This window comes from Erythrolamprus reginae, chromosome 3 (assembly GCF_031021105.1).
Source record: "Erythrolamprus reginae isolate rEryReg1 chromosome 3, rEryReg1.hap1, whole genome shotgun sequence".
Taxonomy (NCBI): Eukaryota; Metazoa; Chordata; class Lepidosauria; order Squamata; family Dipsadidae; genus Erythrolamprus; species Erythrolamprus reginae.
In genome coordinates this window covers 124,984,997-124,999,295 of record NC_091952.1, presented here as the reverse complement: position 1 = coordinate 124,999,295, position 14,299 = coordinate 124,984,997, and the positions used below count along the sequence as shown (strand labels likewise).

Sequence of the window (14,299 nt, the reverse complement as noted above, 5' to 3'; positions counted from 1 at the left end):
GCATTATATTTGTTGACACTAAGGAAGTCTCAATTGCTAGAATATTTGGATTTTAATAATAAGTTAATCATCACCCTCACAATAAATATTTTCAGTGCTGATTTTTCTTTGGTTAAATCAGAGGCATAACTAAGTCAGGAGAATATTTTCATAAATTGGACATGATATAGTTTTAAGTTGCTTTGGTTTTATTGGAAGAAACTCATGTTGTCCTTTATAAGAAACATATTTTGTCATACAATCGAACAATCAGTTTAATATGAGTGAAAATTCTTCATCGCCTGGTGGAATCCTGGTTTTAATTAAGACATATTTTAATTTTCTAATTAAACATGAAATGTTGAATCTGAAAATCACTATATAATTTCCATTTTCAACTGCCAAATAGTTTGGATAAATTCTTGCAGCCAACTAAATATCTATTTGTTTAAGCAAATAGGTTGCTTCAGTCTCAGAAATCTGTTATTTAACATGACTGTTTTGCAAATTTATTTGAATTATTAAGAAGGGCACATTATCATTCCTGCAGAATTTAATTCAATTTTCGGTCATTTAGCGAAGTGAGACACGACTTCGGGGGGGGGGGAGGAGTTTGTAGAGCTAGAATATCTTTCAAACTTAGATCCAAAAGTGTAATCTACTTGATATACCGGTATGATAGCAATATATTTAATAGCATATTCAAAGAAGCAAGGCTATACTTTTTTGTCTGTAACCCATGTTGCTTGTTCAAGGAGGCATTATTTCTTAGGACCTTCTTAGGACTAATGGATGCCCAATTAGTGAAAATTACAATTATAATTACAATTATATTAAATTACAATTATAATTTATCACAAGCAAGTAATATTCTGCTCATGAGAAAAAAATTCAACTAACGGAAGTAATATTACAATAAAGAAATCTAACTATAATCTAAGAAATTGATTTTTTTTTCAAATACACAGAACCTTCAAAGGATTTCTCCATGACAATTTAACCATGTATGCTAAAATTCACATTCTGGAAGCAGATCGTGCTTTTAGATCAACTTAATTGACATTTGATTAATTATATGCTTTAAAAATTGAATAGTTACAGTATATTAAGCAGTTTCACTGTGAAGAGAGAAATCTACTAAATCTGTTAATCTCATTTAAAACAATTGGAACAAAATAAGACAACAATAAGAGATACATGGGGATAATTCATAGTGATCAAGCAGAAACTAATTGTTGTTTTTAGAATTTTATAAGAATGTATATTCTGGGAATATTATAAGTCCCAGAGGGAAAGCCTTTTTAAATAGAACTAATCCTCCAGAAACAGCTACTTTGGCAAGCTTAACAAAAGCATTACTTTCATTAATTCATCCTGCACTATCTGACTTTATGAAGGGGCATATTAGACTTCTAGTAGATTTATTATAATTCTACAATGAAAGAAAATGAAGCAGCAGTTTTGGCATCATTAGATGCAGAAAGGGGTTTTGAAAATATGTAATTCAGGTTTCTGGTACAAGTGATAAAGAAATTGGATTTTCTTTAGGATTTATTTCTGGATAAAAAGAAGTAACTTTGTCCCATTTTTATTATGGAGGAGATAATCCTAAAGGGATAATAAAAATGAGACAGGGCACATGCCAAGAATGCCCCCACTTTTTAATAATTTTAATAGTAATCTTTCAGACACTTAAAACGATCTTGCCATATTCAAGGACTGTGAAGACCAGATTAAGTCAGTGCTATACACGGATTACATTTCCATCAGTTATCAATTATTTTTACTTAAAATTGTGGAAACTATATAGCTCTATAGAAAATATTTTGGGATTAGAATACTTTTAAAATAATTGTAATACCATGTTATCATGCCAATTAATAACAACTTCCTGAAGAAGTCAGTAAAAATTTAGGATCTGTATTTTGTATTGAGTCTATTTTAAAACCTGGTGATTTATAAGGGAAATATGTTGTTTAGTAGAATTGAATATTTCAGATTTGATATTATTTCTAATTTTAGGCATTTGATTTACTTAGCAATAACATAAATAAAATTAAAGGTATGAGCTTTTTTTCTCAGCTATTACTAATTATACCATTTTGACACTACTAGTATGATCAATTATGGATTTGTAAAATTCATTTAACCACCCTCCTTACTGCACTCTGATCAGCTACAATATTAAAAGATAAAACTATATAAAGTTGATATCTAATAATATAAATACAACATATTTATATGTGTGTGTATACTTGCATATTGTCTCTTTATATTATGTATACATAATATAATATGTATGTGTCTGTGTTTGTGTGTATGTATGCAATACTATAAAAACCATCAATATAGCTAAAAAGATAGAGAGTATGATGAGAAGGGGGTTGGGATCCATTGTTAAACTGTCCACCAATATGATACCTCTCCATTGAAGCCCCAAGCCAACTGACAGAACCAGGTGTTTATGCTCCTATGGAACGTAGGGATGGTTTAAATATCCACTAAAATTAATCTCTTTCAAAAACTATATGCAGAGTGTACCAAAGTTACTGTATGCGAGCCACTACATTTTGCTAATGTTTTTTCAGAGAAAATATAACTGCACTTAGGAATGTTCAAAGGTCATGCGTCAAACAAATAAGGAACTGTTGAAAAAAATATGGTAACCAATCTGAACATTTAAAATAAAGTATACAGTATACTAAAATGCCTACGGGGCCTAGTGTAAATGTTATTCCTTAAATAGGTCTTGTCTGCCTGTCCATCATTTGATCCTTAATTTTGTCCCTCCAAATGAGAATGATCTTTTGCCAAGCATCCCTGCTGAGCTAGTCTGGAATACAGAGTCTTCTATGCCTCAGCCATTTAGCTAAACAGTAATTTCCAAGCCTACAAAAATAAGAACAATGTTGTACTTACTTGAAAACTACTGGGAGGCAGTCAACGCCAAAGCAATTCTGAACAAATACTATGTAAGACAGGCATGCTAAAGCATCGGAAGATTGTTCCTTGTCCATTTCCGACATGTCATCATCGTCCCAGTTTTCACGTTTACTTATTGGTTGAAAACACACTTGTGGGAATAATTCTCTAACATCTGCTAAAATTTTCTGTTAAAAGAAAAAGAATATCTCCTGATGCAAATAAAGCGATACCAACATGCAGTACTGCTTTTCATGACAAAGTATATTAATGCATGAATTTCACTTTCCCCATATAAAGAAAAAAAATGTATGTGCCTTCCTTAGTTTAATAACTTATCTCTTTATACCCTGCTCAAAACAATAAAGGGAACACTTAAACAACACAATATAATGCCGAGTCAATCAAACTTCTGTGAAATCAAACTGTCTAATTAGGAAGCAACACTGATTGACAATCAATTTCACATGCTGTTGTGCACGTTCAACTTTGTACAGAACGAAGTATTCAATGAGAATATTTCATTCATTCAGATTGGGATGTGTTATTTGAGTGTTCCCTTTATTTTTTTTGAGCAGTATATATATTCCCTGACCCATTCTCTCTCTCTCTCTTCAAGGAGGTTCATATTTTTTACTGCATATAATACTGTAGAAATGTGCAAGTTCTCATTCATGGGACCTCGTGCAGCATGAAAATCAAAAACCTCAGGCTTCAAACACCATAGCTCAGATGTCAGAGCAAGAAGTTCATAATGACTTCAAATACAAGCACAGATACGAGGGAAAGTGATGTATGGTCTTCCCTTTTTTGGCTACCAAGATTCAAAATCCACTCATTTGGAATCTAGCCTCACCGAGTAAGAGCGGTGAAGGAACATCCCCCTCTTATGGCGATAGCTTATACTGTACGTGTCTGCAGAAGAGCAAGGAAAGAGGAAGAAGTGAGAGAGATTCTCAATCATTTTTTTTAAATGACCAACATCGGTAACCTGGAGCATGCCCAACATCCTTTATTCTGCATTGCTGGATAAAAACTTTGGGTTGAAAGAATGTGGAGAATACTAAATAAAAATGTCTGGGACGAAAAGGAGAAGGGAGAAAGTTGCATGCATAATAATAATAATAATAATAATAATAATAATAATAATAATAATAATTATTATTATTATTATTATTATTATTATTTATTTATTCGATTTGTATGCCGCCCCTCTCCGTAGACTCAGGGCGGCTCACAACAATAACAAAGACAATGTAAGAACAAATCTAATAATTTAAAAAACACTAAAACCCCCATTATTAAAAGCAAGCATACACACAAACATACCATGAATAAACTATATAGGCCCGGGGGAGATGTCTCAGTTCCCCCATGCCTGACGGCAGAGATGGGTCTTAAGAACTTTACGAAAGGCAAGGAGGGTGGGGGAGCTGGTTCCAGAGGGTCGGGGCCGCCACAGAGAAGGCTCTTCTCCTGGGTCCCGCCAAACGACATAATGCAGACAAAAATGAGCTGCTTTTTCTAAGTTGGGAAGCAGAGAAAAGCAATGCTCAAGCACAGCTGGCTGGAGAATTTTGGGAGTTGAAGGTCCACAAGTCTTAAAGTTGCCAAGTTTGAAGACCTGTGCTCTAGGCAAATGGGCTACTGTAACTGTAACTGTGGCAAGAGCAAAATTAAGCAAAACAGGCAGCAAACTCCACTCTCACGCTGATGTTACCTAGTTGGGTAATGAAATGTCTGCGAGAAAACAACCAAGCTCAGACAGCGCCAAGAAATCCAGAGTCTATCCCTGAGCTATTTTTGTCTTCTATTAAAACTAAAGTTCCCTGGGATAGGAGGTGAGGGAAACACTGAAACAGGAGCTAAATGTCTCTCAGGAATCATCAAAACCTTAAGCAATTTGTTTCTGAAACTTCAACTGGAGGATGCAATCTATAGAGACAGGAACTGCAAGGATGTAGTCTATGGCAGTGTTTCCCACTGGCTGGGGAATTCTGGGAGTTGAAGCCCAAATATCTTCAAGTTGCCAAGGTTGGGAAACACTGGTCTATGGAGTCACCTTGTGGAGAGATGGTGGCAGGAGCTGGGGAAGTAACAGGAATTCACCCTATTGCATGGAGCTCGGGTCTCGAACTAGGCTGTCAGCTCTCCAGCTGACAAGTTCAGTGTCTTTAAACCACTGAACCAATGTGCCCGCATTATTCTGGTTTAGTTATTGATCTGTGAACTACATGTAGGTTGTGAGATGAACCCAAGCATCATTTCCTGCTAAATCTGGGCTTAGAAAGAAAGTTTAGAATGAATGCAAACCAAACTGAAGAGTTGAATGTCTACCTCCTCTAAACATATTGGGTGTATGCAAATATTGCTTCATTTGAAAAAAAAAAGTAGTGAAATTCTAAAAAGCTTATTCAGTACAAGATTCGGCTAAACTGAAGTAAATCTCTCTCTCTCTCTCTCTCTCTCTCTCTCTCTCTCTCTCTCTCTCTCTCTCTCTCTCTCTGTGTGTGTGTAAAAAGAGAGATTCAGGTAGGCTGCAGTACTAGTAAGTCAATTGACATGAAAAGCATACAGTATAGAGAAATTTATACTGTAATAAATAATGAGATCAGCAGCATATACGGTATAAGCAAGCAAAAAATAATGTCCTGATGGCTTTGCACAAATGGCCTGCTTATGTAATGATGCCATTTACATACGACACAAGATCTTTCACATCTTTGAGATGACATAACCATATGTTTGTGATTACCCACTGCTTGTAATTCCCCTCCAGCAGTTACTACCAATGAAGCTGCATAGAACAAACTCTCAACAGGACTTCTTTCCGCATGGTAAAGTGAAATTCATCTGTACTATATTCACATTTTTTCACTTCAAAGGGACTGTTTGTAGTTCCCTTCTCTGAATCACCTTGCTTTCAGGAATACTGTTCATCAATCTTGAATAATATAGATAGGAAGCCAAAATTTGCAAGCTATTTTACAAAAACCTGTTAAACTGGGGCAGAAAAAGAAGACACACCCAAGATGGACTTACAACGATTTCAGCTGCAAACTGCCTTAGGGGATTCTCATCCATCTCTTCAGGCAATGGATCAAGCTCTGCCATTAGCAATGGATATTTTAAACTTTTCAGGCAACTGAAAACAAAAGTAGAGCACATCAAAGAATCAGCTAAGAGATTAAATAATAAGAGTCCCAACCCAAACCTTTATTATTTGAGGTATTTTAGATCTAAGAACCAGTGGAATGGCCAAAAATGAAAGTGTTACAGAATCTCAAACTTTTCTTTACCGAATCCACTAGTATTATCTAGAATCAACATGAAACTAGTGAAACATTGTGGATCAGTATCTCAATCCCTCTCTCCTTCCAAAATTTAAGTTCAGACATATCTGGTAGATTTTAGCTATAATGAAAATGGAGCTAGTAATTTCACAATACAGTAGAACTAAAGGAATAGAGCTTTAATAAAAAGAACTAAAAACATGTAACAAGAATCTAGTTCACAATTAGACAATAATTGCTGTTTTAATTAATATTGCCTTGGTTTTTCATGAATCATGATTTACAAAAACTTCATGCAACATACAGTATTAATGAAATGGTATGCATTGAGTTTAGTACAAGTATGAACTCAAACATTAGCTTTTACAATGATTTCTTTTCCAGCCAAAAAATAGTGGATGAGAGGCAGCAGTATTTATTCGCCTGTGACATTTCTACATGGCATGACAGAAAAAGTTACCGTAAGTCATGTTTACAATGATTGAAGCGTGGTCTGTTTTTAATATCCACGCTCTATGATCAACATGGCCATGCCCTCCAGAACTATTTCTTGCTCATCATTGCTTTTACAATGAAATAACATTTATTGTAGGGGGGGAAAAAAAACAGTAACAGAGTTGGAAGGGGACGCTGGAGGTCATCTAGTCCAACCCCCTGCTTACATTAAGACCTACATTAAGGATTAGGACAGCCAAGTAAAAAGGTAGAAAAGGAGGCAAAATTCTTTTACCCTACATTTTCTGCTGCAGATCGGTCTCTGAAATTGCTACTTGCAACTTTATAAATAGCTGTAAAACCTACGGTGATGGATTCTTTACATAGCCCCTACAAAAGAAAGTAGCTTACTTACAATCTTACTAGTTCCTCCTTTAGATCATTGCAATTGCCACCTGACATGATTTCCATGTGTTGAACAATTTCAAGGACAAATGGTCTGACAAACTCTGCTAGAGCACTGAGGCACTGGCAAAGCCCATGCTGGTCTTCTTGCAGTTGCGGTTTTGTGTAAGGAACGGGCAGAACAGAAAGTTGGCTCAATATGGTAGACAGTGACAACCCCACTGAATAGGCTTTCTTAGTATCAAGTTTAAGAAGTGCTAAAAACGAAAAGCAAAATACTTGTTAGAGAACGTTTAAGTTTATTATTTGGGTATATAGATATCAAGATACTTTTGGTACACAGATCTAAGGAAAAAAAACCATTAGCTAGCTTCAAAGATATCAAGTCATAACGTGATTTGCTTAGTTTAGTTTGCCATGAAATCTGAACCCTGTATCTGAACTACGTTTTCTGCCTTACTTTACATAAACCATGTTTGTCTTGTTCAACTGTAATTAAACCAAATTGTAAAATAGGAGCTGTTAAACCAGCCATTATTTAGCTATACTTTTAGAAAATGTATGGCTTCATATTAATCAGATTATGGTTTAGCAAGTATTAAACTAACAATAACAATAATAACCATAACAATAACCATAACTATAGAGTTGGAAGGGACCTTGGAGGTCTTCTAGTCCAGCCCTCTGCCTAAGCAGGAAAGCCTACACTACTTCAGACAGATGGTTATTCAACATCTTCTTTAAAACTTGCAGCGTTGGAGCATTCACAACTTCTGGAGGCAAGCTATTCCTCTGATTAATTGCTCTGTCAGGAAATTTCTCCTTAGTTCTAAGTTGCTTCTCTCAATGAGTTGCTTCCACCCATTGCTTCTTGTTCTACCCTAAGGTGCTTGGAGAATAGGTTGACTTCTTCTTTTATTTATTTATTTATTTTATTTGTCATACAAATATAGTATTGTATTGTAGTATGTTTAATATAATAGAAGTATAAAGTAGAGACAGAAAAGATAAAAAAAGACATTAGGACAGGAACGGTAGGCACAAAGATGCACTTATGCAAGCCCCTTACAGACCTCTTAGAAAAAGGGAGAGGTCTATCGTAGACAACCTAAGGTTGAAGATTTTGGGATTGGGAGAAGAAACAACAGAGTCCGGTAGTGAATTCCAGGCGTTGACCACTCTATTGCTGAACTCGTATTTTCTGCAGTCTAGTTTGAAGCAATTTACATTTCATTTGTATCTATTGCGTGCTCTTGTGTTGTTATTGTTAAAGGTAAAGTAGTCGCTAACAGGGAGTACATTGTGATGTATGATTTTATGAACAACAGTTAAATCAGTTCGGAGGCGGCATAGTTGTAAATTTTCTAAACATAGTAATTGAAGTCTGGAGGAGTAAGGTAATTTTTTGTGTGAGGAGGAGTGGAGGACTCTTCTTGTGAAGTATTTCTGGACTCCTTCAATTGTATTGATGTCTGTTATGCAGTGTGGATTCCATACAGGTAAGCTGTATTCAAGAATTGGTCTGACAAATGTTTTGTATGCTCTGGTTAGTAGATCAGTGCTTCTAGAGAAGAAGCTGCGTAGAATTAAGTTTGTGACTCTTAGTGCTTTTTTGGCAATGCTGTTGCAGTGGACTCTGGCACTTAGGTCATTAGAAATGAGTACTCCAAGATCTTTGATTGAGTGAGGGTCTTCTGCGAGTTCAGTTTGTCCAAGTGTGTATTTAGTATTCGGATTCTTTTTACTAATATGCAGGACAGAGCATTCGTTGGATAAGATTTGCAGTTGCCAGTTGTTATACCATTCAGCTACATGGTCAAGGTCCTTTTGAAGGGTAGAAGTATTATCAGAGGTATTAAATAGCTTAACATCATCAGCAAAGAGAACACAATTGCTTGTAATATTGTCACAGAGATATAAAGAGAGTAGGTCCTAGGACACTGCCTTGGGGAACACCACTGTTGATTGGAGCAGGATTAGATATGGCATTACCTATTTTGACCACCTGTTGTCTGTTTGACAGGAATGCTGATATCCAACTGTGCAATGGTCCTGAGATGCCATACGATTTTAGTTTCATAAGAAGTTTGTCGTAAACTACTGAATCAAAGGCTTTGCAAAAGTCTATGTATACTGCATCAATTGGTTTACCCTGGTCAATTTGGGTAGTTCATATGTTTTTGCAGTGTAAAAGTTGCAGGTTGCAGGATAATTTTTTTCTGAAACTGAATTGTTTGTTGGAAAGTAGGTTATTTGTTTCAAAGTGGAGTATAATAGATTGGTTAATGATGGATTCTTTGTGGCAACCCCTGAGATATTGGAACACTGCTATCATGTCTCCCCTGGTCCTTCTTCTCATTAAACTAAATGGTAACTAGTACCATAAAATATATTGCTATCTTCACAGTTCATCAGTTCCTGGATATTGGGAGAGATTTAGAAGTGATTTTAGATTGTTTTCTAAAAAACACACTTCAGGATTTTCACTTACCGGTATATTGTACAAGGGCTGATTTTCAGCATCCTAGGACTTCCACCCATTTCAAAAGATGAATTGACTAATTGGGATTCAATTACCTGTCCTTTCTATAAGTGGACTTGAACAGATTCTAAAAACCTAAAATCTAATACCTGTTACTTATAAAGGATGCTTTAAGCATTTTCCAACAGTTATAGCCTTAGAAGGCTTTTGAGAACCTTGTGTGATACCATTAAATGCAACTAGATAAATTACCGGGACATGTTCCCAAGTATTTCTGCTGCTGCTGCAAATAAATTGGCAGTTCATCTGTTATCATTTCAAAGTCTGAAAGGTAAGACACTTATTACCTTTTTGCAAAGGCTTAAGCAGAAGTAAAATAACTAAGGATGTCTGTTCCTTAGAAGCTTGTTCAATCTGTTCCAGGAAGCCCAATATAAGCTCTTTTGCACTGCACAACTGCAGGAAAGAAGAAAAGTTAGAACAAAGTTTCGAAGATTGCAGGAAAGCAATGGGAAACCACATTTCTTTTGCTTCCAAGAAAAATACCTGATCATAATCCCACTAGGAATTGAGCAGATTTGAAGGAAATGTCATGTTTCATCTTTATCTTATATGGTCAATCTTACCACGTTAAGGATATTTTACATTTTGCAAGATATTTAAAAGAGTTACACATCAAGTTACTTTTTCGCTTACTAATTGGTGAAATAAAATATATGTCACCATTTTAATCAAGATATTTGTTTATTGACCTAAGCAATTAAATATTAAAATGAAATTACATTTTATATTTATTAGATTTTTATCCCACCTTTATTACCTTTTAAGTAAACTCAACATGATGAACATGCATAATACACTTTCTCGTATTGGCCTAAAGTCGCCAGTTTTTCAAGCCTAAAGTGGACTAGAATTCACAGACTTCTGATTTATAGACCAGCGCCTTAACCACTATACCAAACTGGTTCTTTAAAGGTTTTCTGAAACAGAAACAGTTCTACTTCTCTTCTTTGAAATCAGAATTGATTCTATTTAGCTAGGTTTTGACTGGCCAATTTACATTACGTTCTATTAGAAATCCTGATTGTGCAATGTAAGTGGCTGACATTCCTAAATGATGTTCTTATTCTTTTGAGTATTACTTCATTCATTCATATTCTCAAAATACTTTTCACTATATTTATGGAAATGGGGACATTCTATGTTCCAGTTTCTTCAGTTCGGTACCCATTTCTTGATCAATTGCCTACAAATCTGAGAATGTCTGTTGTCTATATCAGCATGAAAGAAAGACAACCTTTAAAAACACTATTACAAAACAGCTTACAGCACAAATGTTGCAACTTACTTCTATCAACTTGTGTAGCATTTTAATACAATATTGTCTCTCAACGTCATCTTGAACTTGTTTCAGCAAATATCTGACGATAGGTCCTATGAGATTCCAGCCCATATTTTTTATAATAACCTGTAGGTTGAAAAAAATCAGCAGTAGACATAAAATTAAGAATAAACATCAAAAGCAAACACAATGGTCTACATTCAGACTGTTCCATGTCTTCACATTATCATTAACCAGGAAGCTTCTCTGAAATCCTTTACAACAACGGCCCCCAAACTATGGCCCGCGGGCCGCATGCGACCCACTGAGGCCATTTATCTGGCCCGTGGGTGAGTGACAGGAGCACAGGATGCGTCTGCATCCTATGCTCCTGGCCAGTGTTCCCTCTAAAGCGCACGCAAAAACAACCCCCCGTGCAGCCTTTTTCAAGGCCACGCAAAGGAGCCGGGTGTTGAAGTTGGGGTCGGGAGCGATAAGGAATGTGCGGAGGCTGGCGAAGGTTTTTCCTGTTCTTGCGCGTACTCCCCATCCCCCTGCCAGCCCACCGGGGGGGGGGCCGGGGAGCCACAACCGGGAGGCTCGGCACCGGCCCATCTGCAGCCACAGCTCCCTTTTCTTCTTCCACCGCCTATGTCTACCGCCGGTGCCTCCAGCCAAGCCGGCAGCCATTGCTGTGGGTTCCTCGGGTGGGAGCTGCCACTCCCCTCCGGGCAGCCCAGCCAGGCAGCCATAGAAAGTGCAGAGATTATTGCTGCCGCCTCTGCCTCCACTCAGGGAGCCACTGTGGTCGCCGTGCCTTTTCCTCTCGCTCAGCTCAACCATGGTCTCAAATTCCAATTCATGCCAACAAATATCTTTGTTGCATGCCATTCTGTTCATGTTAATCCAGTTAAAGAGCACCTTCCCAAATAAACTTATAGTTGGGCAGCAGAACTTCACAACTCCGGATTTGCTCTACGACATTAAGCTAAGATTTTGGCACCAGGTGCAAACTGGATACTTTTATAGAAGGTTGAATATAACAGATAAACTTATTGTGATAAATTCAAATCTATGCTGAATTTATATGGTGCATTAAATGTGCAATGTTTTATGCCATAGCCTGTTATTTCAATTTGACCACTGAGTTACATAAAAAAGGCTTTATTGCTTAGCATATTATACAAATGGAGTCAATTGCCCATGGCTTACTGTAGTACGCAAATCCAATCTTCCTTATGTATTTATCCCTTTTCATATGAAATACTTTTCCTAACGAAAGATTAGTTAATATTTTTCCTAACAAAATAACATGGGAAACATGTTATGGTTATTTAGTTAGCTATGGCCATATGCCATTAAAACTCTGAATCCTTACATATACTGGATGCATGCTACTAGCAAACATATGAAACAAAGACAAGGAAGATACTTGTAGCTCAGGATTGTAATGAGAGGTCTTTAGTGCTCTCTGAGTTTGGTTGCTTTCATGCAGAGGTTTCATTAACCAAAACTACTGTAGGTAACATCATCAGAAACTAATGATGTTACCTAGTTTAGGTAATGAAATGTCTTCAAGAAAACAACTAAGCTCAGAAAGCACCAAACATAGATAATATACCTTGACTTAAAAACAAATTTATCAAAGCCATGCATCAACCTTTCCCACTGGTCCTCCTCAATGGGAACCAAATGCCTGATGACATTCCAGACAGCCCCAAAGAAGAGCCTATTCATCCAGGTCTTGGAATAGAGTGGTTCCCCTGTTTATGATGTTTTACAGACAGTCCCCAGCCTACAACGGATATGAAGTTACAAAGGACCCTAAAATAGTATCTGACAACTCAGATTCGAAGTACCAACATCCCTCTCTGTGGTCACATGACTGCCTTTTGGGCGCTCAGCATCTGGCCTACATTTACAGCTGCTGGCAGTCTCCCAAATCACGTGACCATGATTTACCGTATATACTCGAGTATAAGCCGACCCGAGTATAAGCCGAGGCACCAATTTTTGCCACAAAAACTGGGAAAACATATTGACCCGAGTATAAGCCGAGGTTAGAAAATGCAGTGGCTACTGGTAACTTATAAAAATGGAAAACAATAAAATTACATTAATTGAGACATGTTTCAGAATATTTACTTTAAAGAAAACCAGTAAACTAGCTCTGTAAATTTAAAAGAGGGTAAACAAATTAACAATATTAACAATAAATTAAAAAGTAAAAAAAGTAGCTCGATCAGGAACAAAGCTAAAACCTAAGAGTTAAAATCCTTCAAAACTGGATTCCTTCTCATCATTAATTGGATTTACATTATTGTTCTGTTTTTATATATGCTGTGAGCCACCCTGAGTCCTTGGAGAGGGATTGCATACAAATCCAATTAAATAAATAAACAAACAAACAAACAAACAAACAAATAAATAAGTGTATCCAAAGAAGAGCTTCAGCATTAGCTGCTGTGAGGTTATCAGCATAGAAAACCAAATAGATAGATAGATAGATAGATAGATAGATAGATAGATAGATAGATAGATAGAAAGATAGATAGACAGACAGACAGAAAAATAGATAGATAGATAGATAGATAGATAGATAGAAATAGATACAGATAGATAGATAGATAGATAGATAGATAGATAGATAGATAGAAAAATAGATAGATAGATAGATAGATAGAAAGAAAAATAGTTAGATAGAAAAATAGATAGATAGAAAGATAGACAGATAGAAAAAGAATTCCTGTCTAGCTCTGCCTCATAACACATTATTAGATCCTATCCAAGCAAGGACAGCAACTACCACAAAATACCAATGCAGAGAGAGCAAGGAATAGTTACTCACCATTGCTTTTTTCCCCTCTCGGTTGGAGCAAATGGCTGCCTCTGCTTGAGCTAGGGAGAGGAACTACGGCGTGCGAGAGGGGACAAAAGCTGGTGCCTCCTCGCTCTGGCTCAAGCAATGGCGCCCTCGTGTTGTGACTTTGTCAATGACCCGAGTATAAGCCGAGGCTGTGTTTTTCAGCCCATTTTTTGGGCTGAAAAACTCGGCTTATACTCGAGTATATACGGTATGTCTTTACTTCAGATTTATGGCAAAATAATACCCCATAATAAACAATGGTACATTTAATGAGTACAGCATTCACTTTAAAGCCACCCTATTTACTTAATGACACCACAAACAAAGATTGTAACATCAGGTGGTCACCTGGTGACTTGCTTTATGATTATCACAAGTATAATCAACTTTGCAGGCTGTCAGCCTCACTGTGTTTCATCCTTCAACTGCGCTTCATCTGTCATGAAAAAGGGGAAAGGAGGTGTTGGGATTTGGGAGTGGGGAAGTCTGCTAGATGAGGCCAAGAAAGTTTCGTTTCCCCTGGAGTAGGCCAAGAGAGTTTCGTTTCTCATGAAAAGGGGTGATAAAGGGTGGGTTAGTGGCATGCATTCAAAAAG

The 14,299-nt window shown here is 36.7% G+C and overlaps 1 protein-coding gene across 1 annotated transcript in view; it reads right to left on the bottom strand.

Annotated features, from left to right (window-relative positions):
- Positions 1 to 14,299, bottom strand: part of GLMN (glomulin, FKBP associated protein) — a 38,022-nt gene that overhangs the window by 15,932 nt on the left and 7,791 nt on the right. Inside the window, exons 4-8 of the mRNA XM_070746556.1 lie at positions 10,865 to 10,984; positions 9,864 to 9,972; positions 7,045 to 7,291; positions 5,944 to 6,046; positions 2,899 to 3,089 (exon numbers count right to left, since the gene is read on the bottom strand). Of these exons, the coding sequence (XP_070602657.1) occupies positions 2,899 to 3,089; positions 5,944 to 6,046; positions 7,045 to 7,291; positions 9,864 to 9,972; positions 10,865 to 10,984 (770 nt within the window). The remainder of the gene's footprint in view (positions 1 to 2,898; positions 3,090 to 5,943; positions 6,047 to 7,044; positions 7,292 to 9,863; positions 9,973 to 10,864; positions 10,985 to 14,299) is intronic.